At 43.0% G+C, this 19,597-nt stretch overlaps 1 protein-coding gene across 1 annotated transcript; it reads left to right on the plus strand.

Annotated features, from left to right (window-relative positions):
• Positions 1-1,688: 1,688 nt before the first annotated feature.
• LOC146356069 (vomeronasal type-2 receptor 26-like) lies at positions 1,689-15,094 on the plus strand. Its single transcript, XM_084830010.1, has 4 exons — positions 1,689-2,327; positions 10,862-11,071; positions 11,837-11,963; positions 14,193-15,094. Exons 1-4 carry the CDS (start codon positions 1,689-1,691, stop codon positions 15,092-15,094), a joined length of 1,878 nt encoding a protein of 625 aa, XP_084686136.1.
• The last annotated feature ends 4,503 nt before the right edge of the window (positions 15,095-19,597 follow it).

A 19,597-nucleotide genomic window follows, 5' to 3' on the forward strand; every position in this document is an offset into this window, starting at 1 on the left:
CAAAAAGAGAAGAGAGATCAATGACAGATAATGGAGGACTCAGATGCAGGGAGAAGGAGGGGGAAGGGGAGGGGGGAAAGGAAGCAGGTGGAAAAGGGAGCCGTCGTGATCCTGCATTTAGAACAGAAGCAGAAAGCCCCGTTTTAAATGAAGGATTTTAGGCTGGTGTAGCGATGCCCAATGTCTAAATACGTGGTCAAGACTGCCCCTTTCTCTGGCTGTTTTTGCTCGGTCACTCCCATGAACATCAAATGCCTTTCCAATCTTCTGGTCCAGGTTCGTTCCACTTTTTCCCTCCCGATCTTTTCAGACCCTCCGTCTCCCTCCTTCCCCTTCCCACTCTGCTCTGGCTCTCCAAAGGGCACGGGAAACTTATCCACCTACTGCCCCTTCCCTATCTCCTCCTTCGCAGCTGGGACAGGGGGGCCCGATGGGCTGGCACTGCGCCACAGGGAATGGCAGTGTCCGTCGCAGATGCGTGAGGGTCAGGCGTGGGAACTGGCACTTCGGACACTGGAGTTGGCAGAACTGGTTGGGTGGAGACCACCACCGGGACCTGGGTGGTCGCAGGCGTGCCTACCAAAGGAGTAGCCAACCCAGGCGTGGCTGTAGCCCCCTTGCCCCTGAAGTGCCCACAGTTGGCTGACAGGCAGACAGGCTGGCCGGCAGATGCCGGGGATGCCTGTGGCGGGAAGCCCTCTCCTCTGAGTCCTAGGACCCGCAGCTTGCGAAAATGGCCAGACGTGAGCCAGTCCCCAGGTTGCCAGGCTCCGAGGGGTGAAAGGAGAGCGGGTCGACCCGGGCTGCCTCTACCTGCTGCCTTGATTTGGCGTTAACTTTTTCCAGCTCCGCCAAGCGCCTCATGACCTGGCCCAGGTCAGGTCCATCCTCCTCCAAGGACGAATGCGCACCAGCTGCTCCAATCAGCGGCCAGGAACAGGGCACATGCTGTGCCGCAGCCACAGGGGAAAGCAGGGGTCAGTTCAGAGCTGGGCCTGCTCAGCCTCACGCTCCGGCAAGGCCAGGCGCCTCCTCCCCCGTCGCACCAGCAAACGCGTCCGCTCAGCTCAGCTCAGCAGCCGGGAAGAAGAGGCCGAGTTTGGGGCAGGGCAGGCATTTCAGCCCTCCGCTTGCCCCTGCACGGATCATGGCACAGCAGTGCCCACAGAGGCATGCTGGGCCCTCCTTCCTGCCTGCAAGATCCGCTCCCTGCCCAGCCAGCTGGCAGTGTGGGGATCAGGGCATGGCAGACCTGACTTTTGGGGAGATATCCACACTGGGATGGGGGGTGGAAGAAAAGTACTAAAGACATCACAGAGCGTCACTTTATATTTAAATATCTATTTTTAAAAGGGACGTCTTCCTTCTGGAGAACACTTCATGCATCTAAAGTCAGGCATAGGAGTCCATGGAAGCAGATGCCTTAAAAACAGGCTAGTCTTTAAAATGCCACAAAATCCTTGTGCAGCAGTCTAACAGGACATTCCTTCCTTCAGCTCGGTTACAGCTTTTTCAACCATGCTGAGGGAGAGAACAGGGAATTTCCTTCCTTCTACCAGATCGATCCCAATAAAGGTCCTCAGTATGTGGGCTTAGTCCGGCTTCTCCTGCATTTCCACTGGAACTGGATTGGGCTGATTGTTCACAGTGATGACAGCAGTGAACATTTCATCCAGACACTGACACCAATGCTCAAGCAGAAGGACATCTGTCTGGCCTTCACCGACACGTTCAAGTCTACAGACCCGCTCCATCTGTTTCAAATGCTGTCTGGCTCTATTCCTAGCACTTGGTTTGAGCCGCAAGTGATTATCGTCTTTGCAGACTACACTGCTGTACGACAGCTAGCAATGTCAATTTATATCCATGAAGGAAAGAGCAAGACCCCATTTAGGAAGGTTTGGATCATGACATCCCTTTCAGATATCGCTGTGTCAGGATTCCCCTTCAGCATGCTACGTGGAAAACCCATCCACGGTGCTTTGCACTTCCGAGTCCACAGAAGGGATGTGCCAGGATTCAAGCATTTTCTCTGGGCCTTAGATCCACGCCGACCACAAGGAGACGTCTTTCTCCATAAATGGTGGGAAATTGCATTTGAGTGTGAGTTTCTGAAATCAGGCCAAAGCTCTCCAAGAGGAAACTGTACGGGGAAGGAGAAGGTACAGGACCTGACAGGGAACAGCTTCGCGGTGAGCATGTCCAGTCACAGCTACGGCATCTACAATGGTGTTTTTTCTGTGGCACACGCTTTACATGCAGTATCTGGATCCAAACGTGGAGTGAGGGGAGAAGACAAGAGGCTTCTGAATATTCAGCCGTGGCAGGTAACGTCCTCCTTCAGATCTGGCAATCTTATAGAAGGTGCCTTGGTGATTTCTCAGTGGACTGATCCTGGAAGCAAAGAGGGAGAATGGGAGGAGTGTTAGAGCCGTTCTACGTGAGACATGTATTGTGCGCTCATGGTTGCTCACTCCTGGTAGTTTGTGGGTACGTTACAGGTCATGATCATCCTCCAAGGCCTCTCACGTTCCTTGCAACCATTCAGAATGCTGGACACGGAATAATGGGCTCAAGTTACAGGAAGCCAGATTCCGGCTGAACATCAGGAAAACCTTCCTGACTGTTAGGGCAATACGACAATGGAACCAATTTACCTGGGGAGGTGGTGGGCTCTCCCACACTGGAGGCCTTCAAGACGAGGCTGGACAGCCATCTGTCAGGGATGCTCTGACTTGGATACCTGCATTGAGCAGGGGGTTGGACTCGATGGCCTTGTAGGCCCCTTCCAACCCTACTATACTATTCTATGATTCTATGATTAAACCCTGGTATATTTGCACAATTCTGCTGTATCACAGTGCTACCTGGTGGTTGTGTAATAGAACATATGGAAAGGCTGAGAAAGCATAAGCCATGGGGGAAAAAACCATGGGAAAAGCAGCTGTTCTTAATCCCACAAAGAATCCAGCAGGCAGCAGCAGAAGCCTAGGTAAAGAGGAGGGTTAAAAGCCTCATGTAGAAAAGCCCTTAATCCATTCTAAGGCTGTTACGAAAGATATTCCCCATGGATCGTCTTTATTTTTTTTTTCTTATTTTGCATACCCAAGAAAGACAAGACTTTATTATTAGGGATAGATTATATATGTGTATGTATGTATGTATATATATGTATGTATGTATGTGTATATATATATATATATATATATATATAAAATTTTATTTTTAAAAAGAAACCAACAACAACAACAACATAAACACACAATACACATACACTAAAATATCTCTTAAGATTGTAAGATATCTACCTTTGGCTCCCCTTACACAACAAATGCTTATTATTATTCTCTACTTCTTATCTTAGTTGTATATCATACATTGAGTTCACAGACATTATCTCATTTCTCTCCTAATTTTTAACAACAACAACAACAACCAACCATCTCAAAGTTCAAAATCCACATACATAGATATCATTTTTCTCTATTTCTTTTCAAATTCTATAAAAGGTTTCCAATCTAACATACATTTAGTTGTTCATCCTTCTTTAATTCTATTAGTAAGTTTTGCCATCTCTGCCAGCTCCATCTTTTTCATGATCCACCCGCTCACAGTTGGTATTGTTTCATGCTTCCACTTTTGTGCATATAATAACCTTGCAGCCGTTGTCATGTAGAGAAAGAGGGTTCCCCCCTTCTCTTTTACGTGTTTATCTGTTAGTCCCAATAAAAAAGTTTCTGGCTTTAATCCTACAGTAGTCTTTAATATTCTTTGAGCTAAAGATTGTATTCGTTTCCAAAATGTTTTAGCTTTTTTACAAGTCCACCATAAATGATAAAATGCTCCCTCTTGATCTTCACATTTCCAACATTTTCCAGAAACACCCTTATACATTTTAGACAGTTTAAATGGTGACACATACCATCTATACATCATCTTATAAAAATTCTCTTTAAGACTTGTACATAAAGTAAATTTTAGATCTTTCCCCCACATACTTTCCCACTCTTCCATTGATATATTATGACTAACATTTTGTGCCCATTTTATCATACAATCTTTTACTTGTTCATCCTCTGTCTCATACCTTAACAGTAATTTATACAGTAAATTTAGCATAACATGTTCATCATTTGTACACAGTGCTGTTTCAAACTCAGATTCTGTTTGTTCAAATCCACCATTTTTCTCATCTATTTTAAACCTTTCTTTAAGTTGCAAATATGAAAACCACTGGCAGACATGACCTTCTTCCAATAAGTTTTCCCTTGATTTTAATTTATATTCCCCTTGTGACAATTCCAGTAAATCATTATATCTTATCCATTTATGCGTGCTATCAAATTATCTTCTATGCATTGCTTCTTGTGAAGATGTCCAACGTGGTGTTTTTTGATAAAACCTTAATTTATATTTATTCCAAATTCTTAATACAGCCCGTCTTATATAATGATTATTAAAATCTACATGTACTTTTGTTTTATCATACCACAAATAACCATGCCACCCATATCTCAATTCATGTCCTTCTAGTTCTAAAAGTCTTCTATTTTTCACCGTCACCCATTCCTTCACCACATCAAGCAGCAGGCAGAAAAATAGGTTTTAAAATCTGGTAATCCCAAGCCACCTCTTTCCTTTGCAACTTGTAAAATTTTTATTTTAACTCTTGGTTTTTTTGCTTGCCATATAAACTTCATTATATCTCTCTGCCACTGCTTAAAAGGTAAATCCGATGTAATAATGGGTATCATCTGAAACAAAAATAACATTCTAGGTAATACATTCATTTTAATTATTGCAATTCTTCCCAAAAGTGATAGCTGTAATTTTTCCCATTTTAATAAGTCTTGTTTAATTTCATTCCACACTTTAAGATAGTTATTTTGAAAAAGCATACAATTCATATTTGTCAAAAAGTCTGCCAAATATTTTACTTTCTTTTCAATTTGGAAGCCAGTCTTATCCATCAAATTTTTTTTCTTGAACATTCATATTCTTTGTTAAGATTTTTGTTTTCTGTTTATTAACTTTGAACCCTGCCACTGCTCCAAATTATTTTAATTTTTTCATTCAAATTTCAATTCCCTTTAAAGGTTCCTCCAACATAAACACCAAGTCATCTGCAAAAGCCCTCATCTTATAGTTCTCCTTTTTAATCTATATTCTTGTAATTCGATCATCTTATCTTATATCTCTGTTCAATAATTCTAAAACCAATATAAATAGTAGCGGTGACAATGGGCAACCTTGCCTTGTTCCTCTTCGTATCTCACAAGGTTTAGTCAAGTCCCCATTTATAATTATTGTAGCCTTTTGATCGGTATATACCGATTTCACCCATTTTATAAAGTTTTCCCCAAAATCCAGTTCTTCTAAGGTCTTAATTTAAAATTTCCAGTTGATATTATCAAATGCTTTCTCTGCATCTAAAAAGATCAGAGCTGCTTGTTTTTCTGGGTGTTTTTCCAAATATTAAAGACCGTTCTTACATTATCTCTCATCTGTCTCCTTGATAGAAAACCACTTTGGTCCTCATATACAAACTCCTGCAATATTTTCTTGAGCCTTTCTGCCCAAATTGTTGCAAATATCTTATAATCATTGTTTAATAATGAGATTGGTCTGTAGTTTTTTGTCGAGGTTAAATCCTGTCCTTCTTTAGGTATTAATGTTATATATGCTGTTTTCCATGTTTCCGGTATCTCCCCCTTTTCTAAAATACTGTTCATCATATTTTTCAACAGTTGTAAAATTTCTTATTCACACTTCTTATAATATAATCCTGATATTCCATCTGGTCCTGGAGTTTTTCCCAGTTTAATTTTTTTTATTGCTTCCGCCATTTCATTTACTATTATTGGGCAAACATCATTTGTTTTTGTTCCTTAGTAATTTTTGGTAAATTTAGTTTATGAATATATTTATCCATTAATTCTGGGGAGATATCCTGTCCTTTATACAAATTCGAATAATATTGATGAAAGACTTTCTGAATGGCCACATTATCAGTTAATTTTAATCCACTTTCCCTTATTTTCACAATTGTTTTCTTTTCTTTTTCCTTTCTGAGTTTATAGGCCAACCATCTTCCTGGTTTATTAGCAAATTCAAAATTTCTTTGTTTTACAGAGTTTAAATTTTTTTGCATATCCTGGACTGTTAACATCGACAATTGTTGTTGGAGTAATTTAATCTGTCGGAGGACACTTGCCTTTCCCGGTTTTTTCTTTAGGAATTCTTCTTTCTCCTTTATCTGTTTCAGAATATTTTGTACCTTCTCTTCTCTTTTCTTTTTCAGTTGTGTGTTTTGTTGTATAAAATAACCTCTCACATAGGCCTTACTTGCATCCCATACTGTTCAGATATTTGTTCCCTTGTCCAGATTCAATTCAAAAAATTATCTCAATTTCTTTTTAGTGTCGTCCACAATACTTTTATTTTGAAATATCATTTCATTCAATCTCCATCTAAAAGTAGTACTTCTTTTCACATATGACATAGATATAGGGTTATGGTCTGAAAATGATCTTGGTACAACTTGTATTTTGCCAATGTTTGTAGCAAGCTCTTTAGTTGTCAAAATCATATCAATCCTTGAAAAAGGTTTATGTCTTTCTGAAAAATATGTATATTCATTTGAGTTTCCATTTTTATCTCTCCATACATCTACTAAAGCCAAATTGTCCATCAATTCAATAAAACTTTTAAGTAATTTCCTCGATTACTCTTTATTTTTTTCTCCGATATTCTATCAATTTGAGGTGCAATCACCCCATTCCAATCTCCCATTAAACACCAACTGTCAAAAGTTAGATCCACGAGTTTGAATAAGAGATCCTCATAAAATTCCACTTTGTGGTCATTAGGTGCATAAACCCCTACAATCAACGTCAATACACCATTCAGTGTGATTTTAACTCTCACAAAACGACCTTGTTCATCTGACAATACTAATTCTGGTCCCAAATGTGGCTTAATGTATAGAACTACTCCATTTTTCTTTTTTCAGCTTGCAGTTATAAACTCTTCTCCTAATTTTTATTAATTAAAAATTTGATATCTTCTTTCTTAATATGAGTTTTTTGTAAGCATATTATATCTTGTTTCAATTTTTGTAAATAATAAAATATTTTCTTTCTCTTTTGAGGAGCATTCACCCCACTAATGCTCCAAGCTAAAAATTTGTAATCCGTTTTTTAAGAAATATAAGATTAAGGTACATTCTTAATTTCCACCTGTTGCACCCTGAGTGTTGTCCTCTTCTTGTACATCAGATTGTAGGTCTGTCGAATCTTTTCCATAAGTTCAAAGGAACTCTCTTGCTTTATGAACTGAGTTCAACTTATATCTCTGTTCTCTGTAAGAAAAGACCACACCTTCTGGGAATCCCCATCTAAACATGATCTTTTTCTATTTCAGGATTGTTGTTAAAAATGCATAATCCCTCCTTTACCTCAAAAATCTTCCAGGAATTTCTTTAATTACGATAATCTCTTTGCCCACCATCTTCAGTTTAGTTTGATAGTGCTTCTGGAGAATTGAATCCCTTGTAGTTTTCTTTACAAAATGGAAAATAATATCTCTGGATAGACCTTTTGTTTTTGCATATGTCGAATTCAGTCTAAAAGCTTGATCTATTTCCATCTCCGTGATTTTCTCTTCTTTACTCAAAAAGGCTGCTATAGTCTTTACCAATTCCATTCTGAGGTCAGGTTCTGCGCTGCCATAACTTTCTGTGAAATGTAACAAGCATTCCTTGTCTTTAAGCTCAAACCAAGCTAAGGCATCCTGCTCATGTTCTAACTCCGTAGCTACAATTTCTGTGTTATTTTCCAGTACTTCCACTCTGTTTGTTCTTTCATTTAATGCATCATCTAATTTCTTAAATTCTTGTTTCAGTTCTTCCTTTGTATCTTTAATCTCCTCCTTCACTTCCAATACTTGCCTCTCCATCCATTTTTCTATACGTTGTTCAAAGGTGCCCATCCTTTGTTCTATGCTTAGTTCAAAAGCCTCCATCTTTTTGCTTATAGCATCTATAATATTCTGTGTCTGTTCGTCCAAGGTCATCTTTTGTATATCTTGCTTCTGCTCAGGTACCTCCTCCTTGTTTATAGATGTTACTTTCACCGATAATTTTGTGGCTCCCATCAGTATCTTTTAAAGAGCCTTTCCTGGATTTAGTATTTCTACTTAATTGTTCTGTAGGCATCTCCCAGGTATTCGCTCTGCTACGAGTTATTCTGATATCCTTTGCTGGTTTATCCAAATTCATAGCACTCATTCAATTATCTTTTTCATTACTTCCTTTATACATTAATTTATCAGGATATCCAGTAAGTTATTGATCCTCCAGTGCCAAAAAAGATCTCTCTCAGTATCAAAAGGAGAAAGAGATTTAAAAGAAACAGAACATGAAAAGAAGAAACATTTTTCATAAGCTGCTGATTTTTTAGCATCCAACAGGTGTCAGCAATACTCCTCCTTTAGTAAATTTCAATTAGTCAGCCCACAAGTTGATATTATTCCAGCCTATTCCAGGCTGCCAAAGATTTATTTATTTTGACTGTAGCTTTCTCAAGGTCATGCAGAAGAAAATAGCAACTGGACAAAAACATAGCTTTCAGCCATTTAAATTCAAACATTAAAACCTTCAAACAATGATTTAAAGAAATAGAAAGTTAAATAGGCTGTCATACTTATTCAAAAATGTGAACAATCTTAGTACTCTTTCTTTTTCTTTCTTTTTTTAAAGGGACCGCTTGAGCTAAATTCGCTTTGTAAAGGACTGCAACTCCTTGATTTTAATTCAGGTTAGATTTATACAACTGCCATACTTCCACTTTTTGCTGCGCAAGTGGTGCTTGCTGGTAGCTTAAGTTTCCAAATACTATCTAAGATTGGGGCTCATCTGTCCTTGCAGTCTCTTAATTAATTAAGGGTTTCAAAACAGCGTTTCAGTAGGTGATTAACTCCGGCGACTAACCTTAGTTTGAGCCCCTTTGCATCCTCCGCAAAGGCAGCTGTTCTTCTAAGATTTCATCTGGATTGGACTGCAGGCTTCCCTTTTATTTTCCGGGGGGGGGGGGAAGGTTTCTCAACCTTTTCACAGCTGTTTGAAAAAAACAACCTGCAGAACCCCGCAAGTCACTGCCAGGGCAGGGCGACATGGCTCCTTACCGGAGGTTCCCCCCATGGATCGTCTTTCATGGCCACCTTTCACCTTAAAGAGCATTAAGAAGTGTGTGAGGAGTAGTGGGTTTCTATAGTAGTTCTTAAAAAAAAAAAAAAAAAAAAGGGTCTACAGCTCTGGATATGGATTAGGGAGGAATCAGGCAAGTCTCTACCCCGACCCAAGAGTTCGAGGATAGAAAGCAGTCATGCTCCCTCCCAGCCCTGGAGGACACCGCAGGCGGCTCCCTTCCACCACTGATCTCTTTGCTGCCATTGACAAACTCCCTGCAGCGCCTCCTGCAAGGTATGAGGCTGGGCTGGCGCAAGTAGACACCAGCCCCCAAAGCCCAAGCCAGTGAGAAGGCAGAATCGAGCAGGTAGCGCCCACAGGTGGTGCATTTTAAGCACTAAACTAAACAACAGAGTGGGGGGGGTGAGGTGCTGTCTCCTGAACTAATGGCAGTCGCAGTATGTTAGAAGACACCAGGAGCCTTTCTACATGACGCCTTTATGGTGTGCTTATCTTTGTGGTATTGTGCGCTCATTTATTGCGTGGTATATCATCCTAGGCTGATATACCAGCTACACCTTTATCTGGACAGAGAGAGCCTAGCTACAGTTATCCACGTTCTGATAACCTCTCATCTGGATTGCTGCGGGCTGCCTTTGAAAATGGTCCGGAAACTTCAGCTGGTCCAAAATAGGGCAGCAAGACTGTTAACAGGGACTGGCCAATGAGATCACATTACACCAGTACTTTTCCAGCTGCACTGGCTGCCAGTCCATTTCCAGGCCCTATTCAAAGTGCTGGTATCAACATTTAAAGCCCTAAATGGCTTGGGACCAGGTTATCTGAAGAACTGACTCCTCCCATATGTGCCCGCCCAGACCCTACGATCATCCTCAGCGGTTCTTCTCTGGGAGCCCCTGCCAAAGGAAGTGAGGTGGGTGGCTACCAGGAAGAGGGCCTTTTCTGCTGTGGCACCCCAGCTGTGGAATGAGCTCCCTAGAGAGGTTTGCCTGGCGCCTACGTTGTACTCCTTCCAGCAGCAGGTGAAGACCTTTTTATTCTCCCAGTATTTTGGCATTTTAGCTTCCTAGTCTTTTAGCTCTGGTGTTTTCAATCTGTATTTTAAATCTCTTGCTCCTAGGTGTTATTCTGGTTGTACTGTTATATTGTGGTTTTAAGGTTTTCAGTTTTATATGGTTTTATGCTGTACTTTAATTGTGCTTTTAATTTTTTTTGAACCGCCCAGAGAGCTTCGGCTATTGGGCAGTATAGGAATGAAATAAATCAATCTCCATATATTTATTTCTATTTATGTATTGATTACATTTCTGTACTGCCCAATAGACAAAAGTCCCTATTCACAGTTATTTGTAACTTCCTTAGAAAACACTGATACCCGCCAGTTTGGCTTCTGGTTTTGAACAGCACTTGAGGTAAGGTGTTTTGTTTTGTTTTTCAGAGCAGGGAAAATGCAGTATTACTTAAAAGAAGCAAAAGAAAATTGTATTTTGACTTCAGTATTTCCCTTATTCTGCTATACTGCAGTGCCACCTACAGGTTATATAGCAGAAAAGCAAAACTGCTTGTGTAGAGTTCGGATCTCAGTTCTGCGATGAAACCGCCCCAGAACTTGCTCACATTTACCCCATTTCATTAGTGTCTCCTTCATTTCAGATTCTTGCCTCTTTGCGAAACATCCGGTTTAACAACAGTGCTGGAGATGAAGTCTCTGTCACCGAATATAGGAACAGATATGACATCCTGAACTGGATCTTCTTCCCAAATGAGTCCTTTTCTCCTGTGAAAGTTGGAGGGGTCGATCCTGGGGTTCCCCCAGGCCAAGACTTCACCATTCACTCGGATTCAATCATCTGGGCTACAGAGGTTGGTTTGAAGGGAATGGTCTGGGGTCATGGGAAAATGAAATAATGTTTCTGTTCTGTCTGTTGAGAACAGGAGTTGTCTTTCTAGATGAGGCCAAAGGCCTATTGAGTCCAGGGCGGGGGGGGGGGGTTGCTGTCCAGTGATAAAAGAACCATCTTTGTGTTGAAATGACTCCGTTTTGGTTCCTGGCATCTCTAGGTAGGGATGGAAAAGGCCCCTGCCTGAAACCCTGAAGAGCTTCTGCCAGTCCGTGCAAACAAGACTGGGCTAAGTAGACCATGGGTCTAACTCAGAAGAAGGCAGCTTCCAAAGTTCCTGTTTCTGCCTCAGATTATATTTTCGATCAGCCTCACAAACCAATGGGGACATGAGTGTGGCAGGAAGGAGGTACCTCACTCGGGGGGGTTGCAGGACCAGGTCATTTTCTCTGTGCAGAGAGAGGTAAGGAGCTCCATGCCCCTCTCTGCATGGAGTGGCGGGCGGGCGGGGGAGCTCCCTTATGTCATGGGAGGGGATTTGCAAGGGGAGGGTGGTCAGTCCCACTGACATCATCAGGATACAGCAGCTTTCGGTGTTACATTTTCTGTCTCCCATATGAGCCTCCTTTGTGACAGTTCAAAGTGACGTGTAGACATCCAGAATATATTTGGCCCTCCTAAGCTGGAGAACCCATCCATCATGTAGTGGGAAACTCTGTCGTGTAACTTTTTTTTCATGTGATTGCTGTCCCTGGACATCCTCAGCTGTTTGTCTTTTCCCCTTTAGAAGGCGCCCTTTGCCAGGTGTGTGGAGAGGTGCTCTCCAGGGCACCGGAGAAAAGTTCCTGAGGGAAAGCCGGTTTGCTGCTACAGGTGTGATCGTTGTCCAGAAGGGACAATGTCTAACTCAACAGGTACCTCAAACTTTGAGAGACATATAAAAGTGCAGAGCATAGTGCAGACAGAGTGCCGCAGGGACAAAGGGAAGATCATAGACAAGGAGAAGACTCTGCCATTTCCCCCAGGAATATATTTGTCTGTCAATTTTATTTTGGATTGCATAACTTTCTGGTTTACTGGTTGGCAAAGTATTCACAATTTCCTGAACAAAACTTCCAATTCAATAATGACTCCCAGTAAATTACTAATACTCACAAGTAAATAATCTGCTGGGTTTTCTTCCGTATACCCTTTGGATAATAATTCCATGAATATTTTTCAAAGACCATGTTTCCACCCTTAGTTGTTTTGGCATTGGACCTGAAGCCGTTTGGGCAGAACACTGATCAGGGCAGGTGGTTTGTCATCCTTGTGAAACCTGAAGCACGGTGCCCCGAGGTCAAACAGATTGCCCTTTCATCTATAGTGATTTCTGTAACCTGTTCCACAGGCTCTCCACCAACATATCTCCCTAGAAGACACTGCGTAATCTTAGGGAAATGACAGAGGATGGATGGATGGATGGATGGATGGTGTGTGTATGTGTGTGAAGGGGCACAATAGCAAAGTAACCAGAACGCTCTTGTTCCACTATATGGATGCAGTCAATCTGAAGTTAAAATATATAAGAAAGACAGGTAGACTAACAACAGTGTTTTGTCAAAATACATTTAGAGCTAGATGTTTTGCCTTCCACCCTCATCAGTAGCTGTGATGTGAAATGGATACCAAGAGTGGCAGTTTGGTATGCTGGGAAATGAAAATTCCTCAGGAGACAAAAATAGGTACCCTGTTATATCTTATTGTTCTTGTTTAATGGAAGCCATTAGTTCTCCACCATGCATTGCATTCAGAAAACCACCCGATTTGGGTAAATTCTTAGTTAAAGCAGCTGTCAAACAAGATATTTGCAACCCAGGACCACAAGAGTATATATCAGCATGTTGCATTACATGCAGTTACCTCCAAGAAATCATGTCTGTTAGGAGCACGCCAACAAACCTACTGCATTAGACAATCAATAAACTGTACTTCCACTAATGTGATTTATTTAATTGAATGCAAAATAAAGAGATGTTGTATGCAATCTGTAGGAAAAATGGCAGTGGACTAAGAACAAGATGTGGGCTCTCCCACCCTGGAGGCATCCAAAATGAAGCTGGACAGCCATGCTTTGACTTGGATCCCTGCACTGAGCTGGGGGCTGGACTCGATGGTCTTATAGGCTCCTCCCAAACCTACTATTCTATGATTCTATGATTCCGTAACCACAAATCTGTGATTCTTACCAAAAAAATTAAGAGCAGCCTGTTGCAAGACATGTTAACTCACCTACACCTTGTCTCTCTGATTTACAATTGCTTCCAATAAAACAAACACAGGACAGTGACATGCTTGACAGAAAGGAAAATCTCTGGATCTACTGACTCAGAACTCTTAGTCCATTTGGCCTTAACCTGGAGGACAATTCAGAAGTTTTCTATCACTCATACTTGGGGGGGGGGGGTTCTCAAGAGGAATTTTCACCCCCAGATTCCAAACTGCCAGTTTGGGTATCCAGCTAAGAGAACAGCTGCTGATGAGGGTTGAAGCCAAAATGTTTAGCTGTAAATACATTCTGAAGTTACTCTGTTGTTAGTCTATTCATCACTCTTATAGAATTTAACTTAATACTGACCACATCCATAATAGATCCAGATTGTCCTTGTTGCTTCGTTATAGTACTAGTTTACATCTCTCTCTCTCTCTCTCTCTCTCTCTCTTTTTTTTCTCTCTGTCTCTCTCTCTCTCCCTCTCTGTTCAGAGGGCACTGCCAGTAAGATTGTGGTTTGGTTCTTTGTTGTTGTTCAGTCGTTCAGACGTGTCCGACTCTTCGTGACCCCATGGACCATAGCACTCCAGGCCTTCCTGTCCTGTTTGGTTCTTACAGTTCCCTAATTTTCATGTCTGGGTACAGAATTTTCTTCCTTGCAGAATATTGAACATGGGTCTTGTACAGAGGGCATTAATATGAGGAGAAAATTATGTCATACTTTTCTGACTCAGGTCTTACGATTGCTGAAGCTTCCACAGAAAATAAGCAAAGGTGTGAAATAAGCTTCAGAATTGATATTTCCATAACCTTCTGTGAGGGCTGAACTGGCCCTACAAAAAGAACATCTGTGTCCTATTTAAGATACTTCAATAGCTGTTGCTCATTCCAGATGCAGATAGCTGTGTCCCGTGCCCAGAAGATCAACACCCAAACAAGAACCAAGACCAGTGCATCTCCAAGAAGATCCACTTCCTTTCTTATGACGAGACACTGGGATTCGTTCTAACTTCCCTGGCCCTTTTCCTCTTTCTGATCACATCTATAGTGCTGGCAACCTTCATTAAACACCGTGACACACCAATTGTGAAAGCCAACAACCGAGACCTCACCTACATCCTCCTCTTCTCTCTCCTGCTCTGCTTCCTCTGCTCCTTCCTGTTTATCGGTCAACCCACAAAGGTCACCTGCCTGCTGCAACAAACTGCTTTCAGCATCACCTTCTCTGTTGCTATTTCTTCCATTTTGGCAAAAACTATCATGGTGGTTCTGGCCTTCATGGCCACCAAGCCAGGAAACATTGCAAGAAAATTCTTGGGGAGACAAGTGACAAACTCCATTGTCCTGGCCTGTCCCCTCATCCAAGCTGTGATGTGTGTTGTCTGGCTGGGGACCTCTCCCCCATTCCCAAACTTGGATTTCCATTCTCTAGCTGGGGAAATCATAGTGGAATGTAATGAAGGTTCAGTGACCATGTTTTACACTGTCTTGGGTTACATGGGTTCCCTGGCTCTCATCAGCTTCACGGTGGCTTTCCTAGTGAGAAAATTGCCTGACAGCTTCAATGAAGCCAAATTTATCACCTTCAGCATGCTGGTGTTTTGCAGCGTTTGGGTCTCCTTTTTGCCCACCTACCTGAGCACCAAGGGGAAGTTCATGGTGGCTGTGGAGGTCTTCTCTATCTTGGCCTCTGGGGCTGGTCTCCTGGGCTGCATCTTTCTCCCCAAATGCTACATTATTATACTGAGGCCCAATCTCAATACCAGGGAACATCTCATAAGGAAAAAGAATTAACAAATCTATTATTTTGGAACATGCTCTGTTAATTTGGTAACCTGTCAAGTGTATCTTATTCAGGAAGGCCAATAAAATTACTCAAAATTTAATGTGCTGAGTTATTTCTTAAACAATGGGTTCCTTTGTCCACGGCTGAGGCATTTGTTCTTTCTCAGTCAACTTGAAGCAGACTTTAAACAGTTTTGTGTACAGCAGTATATTCCTCATAAACATCCTTCAATTGTAGAATTATTTTATAGTCATGCCAGTGCACTGTCTGGAAGTAGTGTTATATCTATAACCCATGAAACCCATGGTTTCAATGGAGTGTTGCAGTATATTCTGCACCCTAAGGCTTAAGTATTCCTGCCAGCCGGTCATGCTCTCTTCTGGGATATTAAAAATTGTATGGAGTCTAATTCCACAGCAAGGAGAACATTCCACTTTCCTCATGACAAACCGTTTTTTTTCTCTTCCAACCCACATAACATTCTGGGATATTGAGTATTCTCCATCCTTCTCCCTGGGGGGCTAGGTGTCTTTTCTTATATTAATTTTGTGGGATTCTTCTGCAAACATTCATGTTCCCCAGAGCATGCTGACACCTCGCTCATGTTTCTCAATAGTCCCATTTTGGCTTAATTTCTATTATTATTATTATTATTATTATTATTATTATTATTATTATTATTATTATTAACGTTTCTATATCACCCAATACCTGGAGCTCCCTGGGCGGTTTACAACGATTAAAAACATTAAAAATACAATATATAGAGATTAAAAACCATTTACATTAAAAAAAAAAACCGTGAACAGACAATATACACAAAAGAAACATATATCCAAAACAACTTCAAAGAAACTATCTCAAAAGCAAACAAGCATAGCCATAAGACATTCCAGGAGCAAATAAAACTTATCACATGCTGCCGAATGCCTGGGAGAAGAGAAAGGTCTTAACCTGGCGCCGAAAAGATAACAGTGTTGGCACCTGGCAGGCCTCATCAGGGAGATCATTCCAAAATTTGGGGGCCACCACCAAAAAGGTCCTCTCCTTTGTCAACGTCTTTTGAGCTTCCCTTTGTGTAGGCAGCCAGAGGAGGGCCTTAGATGTTGAGCATAGTATACGGGTAGGTTCGTGTCGGGAGAGACGCTCCCTCAGGTATTGTGGTCCCAAGCCATCTAAGGCTTTATAGGTTAAAATCAGCACCTTGTATCGGGCTCGGAAACATACAGGCAGCCAGTATAAGCGGGCCAGCATCGGTCTTATATGTTCGAACCTTCTGGTCCCCATTATCAATCTGGCCACATTTTGCACGAGCTGCAGTTTCTGAACCGTCTTCAAAGGCAGCCCCATGTACAGCGCATTGCAGTAATCTAACTTGGAGATTACCAGAGCATAGACAACTGAAGCAGGTTATCCCTGTCCAGGTAGGGGTGTAGCTGGGCCTCCAAATGAAGTTGGTAGAAGGCACTCCGTGCCACTGAGGCCACCTGAGCCTCAAGTGACAAAGTGGTTCAAGGAGAACCCCCAAGCTACGAACCTGCTCCTTCAGGGGGAGCACAACCCCATCCAGAATAGGTTGAGCACCCTCCATCCAGTCAGGAGAACCACCCTCCAGCAGCATCTCAGTCTTGTCTGGATAGAGTTTCAGTTTATTAGCCCTCACCCAGTCCGTTGTCACAGCCAGGCACCGATCTAGCACAAACACAGCCTCACCTGAAGAAGATGAGAAGGAGAAATAGAGCCGCGTGTCACCAGCACTATTAGCACTCACCACCTTAGCTCAGTATTGGAGGGAATTATTCTGGCTACCCACATATTTGCAGGGTGAGTACGTAAAATGTATGAACGTGGTATCATGACAAAACTGAAAAATTAGGTTGAGAGAAGGGACAACAGTAAAATAGATTCCTTCAAAATTGGGGTACTTTTGATTAGGAGGAGAGGAAAATGCAATCCTATATATGTCTACTCAGAAGTAAGTCCTATTGAGTTCCATGTGGCATGTGCCAGGGAAGTGGGTGCACGATTTCAGCTGAAGTCTCAGCCAGTCCATCATAGGGCTCATTGAAACATACACATAAAATCCTTGTGCACGACGAGGCAGCCTACGTCACCAAGGGTTTCCTCTCAACCACGGTACGCATGTCAAACTGCTGCTCCATGGTCTGGCAACGATGTTCACCAGCGGTATGGTGGTGATCATTGTGAAAGGGGGAGAGCCAGAATGAATTATTCAGTGCACTCAATTTCTACATGCAGTGAGACGTTACATGAGGACATTTCTACATGCAGTGAGACGTTACATGAGGACAATGCTTACCCAAGCATGGTTCCCTTCAGAAGAAGAGATTCACTGGGGGTTCTGGTGTTACTGTAATCCTTGAGGACTGCCTACATCAGGGGTGGGGGATCTTTTGCCCCCCAGGTGCTGCTGGATTAAAACTCCCATGATTGCTGATCATTAACTGTTCTGGCAGCATCTGATGGGAACTGAGGTTCCCATTACTGGCCTACACCATTCTGAGCACTTTGGTTACATGCCTAAGAAAAGCAAGTCACTTGTGATTTCACCCCATGACATCCAAAGTTGCAGTGACATCTCCTAGGGTCATGCACTGGATCCAGTCAAAACGTGACCTGCCAGCTGGATCTGTACCAGTTCAGGTGCTTTCTGAGGCGAAGTGGTCTAGGACCGGGGTTTCTGTAGGTAGGGCTGCCTGTCAAGGGTGCAGTGGTGAGGGGTCTCACCGGGTCAAAACTCCGGAACCTTTTTTGGAGCCGGGTCTCCACTGGGTCCCTCCCATTCCCAGCCTATCACTGCGGGGCAGGCAGCTAGAAAACTCTCCCGGAAGCTCCAGGCATGGGGCAGGAAGAACGGCGAATTCCCCCTTCCCCCGTCCGGAGGGCCTGCCGGGGCACAGGGTTTATTTACCCTCTCCTGCAGCCCGCCTTCCCTCCCTCCGAGGTGGAGAAGCTGCCTGCCTGCCTGCCGCGCCTGGGCCTGGGCCTGCGCCATTGCCATCCGGTTTCGGGGAAGGACGGAAGCGCCTGGGCCAAGCTAAGTTGCTTGCTGGAGACGCTGATCCTGATCGTCCATCCTGTGCCCCCAGCCAGGTGCGGAGCGGCGGCAACCCAGCACGCAGACACGACGCGCCCGGGAACACACCGGCCAACATCAGACTCAGATAGGTCAGCTCAGTCAGGGGTGGCAGCCAAAAAAGGTAGTGGGGTGAGTGTGGGAAGGGCAGGGAGAAGGGGGAAATCTATATGAGTGGGAAATAAATGCAATTGTAAAAATGTGATTAAAATGAGAAATACCTGGGAATAAGCCCTATTGAAATCTATATGCTTACTTCTGAGAAGACATGTAGGTAGGTAGATATTGGGAGCCCCGAACGCAGTGGCCGACGCACAGCCCGCACAGCTCTGAGCAGGAGCCACGGAAATTCTCTCACCCAGCCTTTCCCAAGCTTGTGCCCTCCAGACATGTTGGACTGCAAATCCTATCCGCCCAGATAGATAGCAAGCTTCGGCTATTGGGCAGTATAGAAATGAAATGAAATAAATACCCCCCCCCCCCGCCAGCATAGCCAATATGCTGCCTGAAGCCGATGGGAGTTGTCGTCCAGCAAATCTGGAGGGTGCCAGCCTGCTGTTTCTTCTTGCCTGTTCCTGCAGAGGGTGAGGGCCCAAAGTGCACATTACCAGCAACCCTAATTATTGACATTCATTGTAAGAGTTGGCTTGTGCCAGTTTTTAGGATTTATCACACAATCCTGTGCATGTTCACTCAGAAGTCAGCCCCACTATGTTCAGTTGCCAATTGGGCTTTCTCCCAGGTAAGTGTGCGTAGGACTGCAGCCTTAGCTGCCTTCCCAAGATCTCTGTAAATTTAATTCGAAATAAACACCCATTGGATTGCAGTGTTAATTCTTGAACATTCACTTCTACAGTAAGCAGAATTGTCAAATGCAACCTACATTTTTGGTACAAGGTTGGCATGTAGCTGGGCAAACAAACCCTGATGGAGGGAAGGGAAACAGGGAAAAAAATCAGTTGGAGAGAGGGGAGAAAAGTGTGTGTGTGTGGGGGGGGTGTATGTGTGGTTCAATCCAGCTGGGTGTGTGGATGTTTCTGTTGCAGGATGGGAGACGGCTAATGGGTAATGTTGGGGCGCTAAGGTAGTGTGCAAGGGGGCTGCTTAAATGCGAAGGGATCTGTCCATGAGGGCTGAGTTGAGGTGAAGCTTCCATAGAGTATCGTATTTTGAAAACCCAAAATGTTTGTGTGTGAATGGGTGAAAGAGATTTTAACACCCCTGCATTTTTTCTCAGACATCCAGTTGAAATGCCCCTGCCTTACTCTCAGCTGCACTGTTTTGGGATCCCAGTTGGTTGTATATCTTACAAGGTCATATAATCTTAGAAGGGGGCGTGGCTGTGACTGTCACGAAGGGGCCCTGCCCTTCTGAATTTGCCCCTACACTGCTGGATGGGATCTGAGCTAGCAAT

The sequence above is a fragment of the Heloderma suspectum genome, chromosome 2 (assembly GCF_057233095.1).
Source record: "Heloderma suspectum isolate Gila_16-S chromosome 2, 16-S_ref, whole genome shotgun sequence".
In the NCBI taxonomy this organism is placed as follows: Eukaryota; Metazoa; Chordata; class Lepidosauria; order Squamata; family Helodermatidae; genus Heloderma; species Heloderma suspectum.